We start from the raw sequence: 6000 nt of genomic DNA on the forward strand, positions 1-6000 counted from the left end.
ACTTTGCCTGACATAGTTGGTGCTCGCTAGAAGTTTATCAATTGATTATTTGTTTTTATTTTAATTTTTAAGGCAATGGGGTTTGAGTGACTTGCCCAAGGTCACACAACTAGGAATTATAAAGTGTCTGAGGCTGGATTTGAACTTGGGTCCTCCTGGCTCCAAGGCTAGTGCGCTCTCCATTTAAAGGTTCATCAATTGATTGTTGACTCAGTTTCCTTTTAGGGTTGGCACTAGATCTCAAGACTTCTTCTTAGGCTGATTTTTCCATCCTCCCCAAAGATAGAGGCTCAGCCCTTGCCCGATGGCGGTGTTGCACATCTGTACATATCCCAAGGAAGTAGATGAGACAGTAGAAAAGAGTGACTGGTCTGTGCATTAGCTCTCAGACTTGGATCGGACCATTGAAAGTCAGGACCCGTGACTGGGAGACATGGTGAACCCCATGGTGAACTCTTCCCCCTGACAGCCCTCTGACAAGTCATTTTTGTCTAGTCAAATAGTTGCAGGAAGTGTCACATTTTTTTTAACAAGTGACTCAAAGGACTTTCCTCACACATAGACCCACTCTGTACAAAGAGCTTTCTTCTACCATGACTCAGGAGAAAACCACCAAGACCCCTTTACTGGATTTCATGAAGTTGAATAGTAGAGGGGTGAGAGCATTGATTAGGTTTCAAAGACCCTGGGTTCAAGTCTTGGCCTTGAAACTGTGTGATCTTGGGAAAACTGTATCCTTGTCTGGGCTGCCCATTGATTTGGCCGTACACTAGGGTTAAAAGACCTTTGGGCTCCCTTCCAACACTGGAATTCTGGGATTCTGACACTAATGTTCCTGGAGCGTTTTAGTCAATGAGCATTTGCAGAGGGTGATGGAGATAAAAAACCAACAGCATGGCCCCCAAGAAAGGAGCTGACATCCTAGTAGGGGAAGCAACATGTAAACACAGCGAGCTGTACAAGAACAATGTGGAAGACAGTGTTCAAAATCAGAATGGCAGGTTGGGCTTTGCACCAGCAAAGGGAGCAATCACAGGCTAAACGTGACCAGGATAATTTTGTTCTGTAAGTAACACATGGACCTATAACAGAAGTGAAGCGCCAGGCTTTGGAAACCTCCTTATTTTATCTCTGATGGAAAGGGCAGGGATTCCAAGAATAGTACAGCTTGAAACCCAATAACTTCGATAGTGTTTCACTCAGATTTTTTTTATTTTTTGGACAATGACCTAAAAAAGTATATGGATCTTTTTTTGTTTGTTTGTTTGTTTGTTTGTCATAGAATTTTGAAACTGAAAGGGACCTTGATACAAATAACATGAGGTCAGAGAACATAGAATGTCAGAGCTGGGAGGAATCGTAGAATCAATCTAGAACCTGCATAATGGTCATTTGGTTCATTTTCCCATTTCCAGATCCAAGAGGAACTGCCAGATGGGAATTTGTAAGGGTGGGATAGCCTTATAGAATAGTCAGAGATCCTTCATTTTTGTGGGACATTCCTGACGCCTTCAAGTTTTCTTTAAGGGTGGGGAGCGCCTTCTCCAGGAAGTGGCTCTGATCCAAGTGGTGAAGTTTTTATTTTCACTGCTCTTTTTGTGTGTCCCCCCCCAACCCCCACTTCCCATTCAGGCATAAGCCCTAGGCCTCTTTAACACAGTATTTAAGCCCTTCCAAGATTGTGTTTCATGAATCCTCAAAGTGTTTATATAACCTCAAGCCAGTCTGAGAGAGAGAAGAGAGACAGAGAAATACAGTTGGAAAGGGGATTTGGCTAGATAGAGCTAACTTTACATCTTTGCTGTTCGGGATTGGTGTGAAAGCTATGCATTTGTCGTTTTAGCCTCCATTTTGGGTCACTTCTTCCTCAAAGATTGGATTTCAAAGTTGACTTTCTTCAAATAATAAATCAAAAATATGATTTTCTTGAAGGAATCACGGGATGGTAGAAAATTCATTGGATGAATAATCAGAGCCAGGGATGTTTTGGAAGCAGGGAACAAGAGCTGATTTTTTTCAGTTTTTAGTATGAGCAATTTTTATAATATTTATATAGAGAAATTGATATATATATATATATTTCTGTTATATTTGTTATACTTCTGAATTAGCAAATGCTACAAATTAGGGTTTGATTTATTGTCTTACTCTTTGCTTAGACTTAAGGTGATAGAGAAAATATGAATACACAGATTAAATTTAGAAGTGTGTGCCTACTTTTGCCAGGGGGTGGGAAATGGGGGGACTGGTTGTTAAACATTTACCAGCACCCCCATGATCACAATGGATCTTTGTAGAGCTCGTAAAAGTTTGCAAAAAACACTTTATCTCATTTGCTCCTAATAATAACCTTATGAGATGAAGGTAATCCCTAGTGACTAAGTGACTTTCCCATGATCACATTATGTAGTAAATTATTTTTCCTATGAGGAATCTGAGATAGAGAGAAATTGGCTGGTCACATGACTGGTAAATGAATGAAATGGGATTTGAACCCCAGGTTTTTCAGGCTCTTCAGACCTATTCTCCATCCTCTGTGAGTCAGGAGAATTGAGTTCAAGTTTTGGCCATGCCTTTTCCTTGAACAAATCATGTTGTGTCACAAGATGTCTCTGGACTCTAGATTCCTTCATCTAAAAGGATACAAAGGACTTGGGTCCAGGCTTTGAATATTGCCTCAGGAACGTCTATTGCTTATGCTCACAGGATTTCTCCCAGATCCCTTATCTCCCTGTGCCTCAGTGTCATCAACTGGGAAATGGCAGCTTGGATTAGGTTGAGCCCTTGGTATCCATGATTTCATAAACCCATCCTTGTAAGGATCTTATACCCTGATGATGCCATGGAACTGTCATATTTAATTCTGGGCAAGTCACTTTCTTTCTGAACCTTAGCTATAAATTAAATAAGAGAACACGATCTAAAGCAAGGGAATGGTCCCCCAAACTCTTAGGAGACTGTCGGTCCTGTGACCATGAAAATGATTTTTCTGGGAGTGGAGGTCCAGGCTCACTTGTTTTTTTCAGGGGATTGGGTGGTCCTGAAGAAAGAGGATTGAGTTTGAGAGTCAGAAAATCAAAATATGAGTTCAGTTTTTGCCACTCTTAATAAAGAAAGACTCTACCAATCTGCTAGTGAGTGTTTAATGGACTGATGTCAACCAAAAAAAGAGAGATAAAGATGGCAGAACGATAGTTAGAAACTAACAAATTTGGGGCAGCTGGGTGGTACAGTGGGTAGGGGCCTTGGAGTCAGGAGGACCTGAGTTCAAATCTATTCTCAGACTCTTAATAATTACCTGACAGTGTGACCTTCACAAGTCCCCATTGCTTTGCAAAAACCAAAAAGTAAGAAAGAAACTAATGATCACAATTGTTAGATGTCCCTGATTGTCCCTTTCAAAGAGGCCCAAGGGGAGAGATGGTTTTTTGGAAAACCTGGGTGTGGAAGAGAACTGGTAAGTTTTGTTCTACTAGTGACTGAGAGAGTTAAAAGGAAAGGGGTGATCATTTCTGCCCAGAAAAAAAGGAAAAGCTTCTGAAAGATAAGAACTGGTCCATTACATGGCCTTCCTCATAAAGTAGTGAGTTCCCCATCACCAAAAGTATTCAAGAAGATACCAAATCAACAAGTAAAGTGCCTACTGAGTATTGGGTACTGTGGGTCACTAACAATATACATACAAATAGTGCCTAGGAGACTGATTTCTAGTCAGGATACAAGGTAAACGGGTTGATCTAAGAGGTGCTTTGATTTCTTTGATGCCATTTGCTAAGCCTGGTTGTAGCCTAATGATTCCTTTCTTTGTGTTTGCTTCTAGGTTTTCTTTGTGTCCGACCTCTTCAAAACCAAGACAACTATTTCCCTGCCTCCCCCTCCTATCCGAAAGGACATCCTCTCCCCTGTGGACATCATAGACAGAAACAATCACCACAATATGGTGTAGGCCGCTTGGCTCCCCTGGAGAATTTTGCAAACTGACTGCTGACAGCAACCCACCTGCTGCTGCTCTCAAATCTCATCAGACAGTAGAATGTAGGGGAAAACTGTTTTTTGCCCGCCCAATCTTTAAAAAAAAAAAATCTTACTCTGTGGCCTTGTGAAATTGGTTGTGGTTCAACCAGACGGAGACATCAGTGAAAACGGACACGTCCTTTTCAAGTGCCTGGGTTCTGGGCACGTATTTGGCCCAACGTGTTCATGTTGTAGTGAATGCTGGCTAGTTCACAGGTGAGCACGGAGACGGGTCCAGCCCCATCCTACAAGCCACTTCCGATTGTAGCCCTCCAGGAGGCAAAGACAGCACTGAACTGAGGTTTGTGGGTAGCGATCTCTGGAGTTGCCTCTCACCGTTTTCTCTGGCCTCCCGGTCTGGGGCGTGTGGTTCCCTACTGTGCCTGCCGGGAGCCCCCCCCCAGTCAGAATGTCAGAAGTATAGTAGTTTGGCTGCTCAGAAGGAGCTGTCCAGACAGGACTAGTACCTTATTTACGTACCACTTTACCCTCTTACCCTCGTTCCAACCAGTGACCGAAGTTAGCTCGCTTTTAGCGAGTGGACAACTGACTTTACAGACAGCACAAGGGTGAAAAGCAGAGGGGGAGTGATGCCCTTCTACTGCCCTTCACCCCTTATCTTTGAATGCATCGCTCTCAGACTGGTCAGGGAATGGCCATCAAAGTTGATCTGTACTTGCATTGGGCTAAGTCCAGGTGCATTTTAGATGAAGTGAGGCATTTGCCCCCCCCTTCCTCTCCCCCCCAATAAAGATTTAAAATTAATCAATTTTGGCATTGTCCCTTGAGCCACATAATCTTAGACAAGTCCAGGGTTAGGGCTGGATTCTGCCCTGAAGGAAATCAACCTTAAAAGTACAACGGGATGGGGGGGGGGGGGTAGGGGGAGATGGGAAAAAAGACCACCTGGCCCAGGGCAACAGGTTGTCCCTCCCCTCTAAGGGCACCTCCGCTGGGGGCTCATGAGACCCAGGGGCCCTCTTAGGCATTCTTCTTGAGATGTGTAAAGCACTATGGATTTGGGATGGAGTCCCAGGAGCTGAGGATTCAGCAGGCTTTCACAAACTGCAGGGCAGAACCATGCCTGCTAGAATCTCTTGGCAGTCTCATTTCCTCATCCTCTATCTGGAAGGCCCGACAAGTTAGGTTTTCTTAGAGGCAGTAGGTAGCAATCCAATGACTTGGCTTTCCCAGGGAAGGAAAAAAGGGATTTAAAAACCACCACCACCACCACCACATTTCTAGATCTTGGGTGAAGACCTTGCAAAGGGCTTAGCATCTGAGGGGGCCATATAAAACCAAGCGGATTGGCCATCAGCACACTCATCTTCAAGAATCCGTCCTGCCATTTCAACTATAGCAAGCTATGATTTTTATATATAAATATTATATAAATAATGTATAAAACATTAAAAATTAACTATGTAAAATATTATTTCTGAAACAATTTTAGATATATCCACTATGATTATCAATGGTGTCTTGACCTGTGTTATTTACATCATGCTGCTTGAAAAAGCATCAAGTTACTTTTTTTTTCATCTAGTCAACTAAAATGTTTGTAGCTCTCTAGGAGTTGTCAGGAAATGAAGAAAAGATAGTGACAGCTAGAGATGGTTGTATAAAAAAAGGTGATATTGTTCGTATTTTTGTAATGTTGACATTTGTAAAGAAAAAGACTATTCAGAGACTTTTGTAGAATACAAGAACACAAAAGTTTGTATCCGCAAAACCCTGGCTGTATAAATGTGCTTTTGAAATAAAAGCTCATAACACGACTAATTACACTCTGGCTGTTCTGGATTCCTTGTATGCCGGGGTCTCAGGGTGGGGACTGTGGGGATATCGAACTCTGGAGTTTAGAGACCTTGAACTGTCATGACTTTTGTGTCCCAAGACAAGACACCTAACCCCAGTCTGGTCTCTACTCTCACACTCCACAATTCCAATCAGTTGCCACCATCTCCCTTTTTTACATCTCCCTTA

At 42.6% G+C, this 6000-nt stretch overlaps 1 protein-coding gene across 1 annotated transcript in view; it reads left to right on the forward strand.

The window, feature by feature from the left end:
• Positions 1–5792, forward strand: part of PLPP3 (phospholipid phosphatase 3) — a 77153-nt gene extending 71361 nt beyond the window's left edge. Inside the window, exon 6 of the mRNA XM_074221343.1 lies at positions 3821–5792. Within this exon, the coding sequence (XP_074077444.1) occupies positions 3821–3946 (126 nt within the window). The 3' untranslated portion in view covers positions 3947–5792. The remainder of the gene's footprint in view (positions 1–3820) is intronic.
• The last annotated feature ends 208 nt before the right edge of the window (positions 5793–6000 follow it).

Source organism: Macrotis lagotis, chromosome 2 (assembly GCF_037893015.1).
Source record: "Macrotis lagotis isolate mMagLag1 chromosome 2, bilby.v1.9.chrom.fasta, whole genome shotgun sequence".
NCBI lineage: Eukaryota > Metazoa > Chordata > Mammalia > Peramelemorphia > Peramelidae > Macrotis > Macrotis lagotis.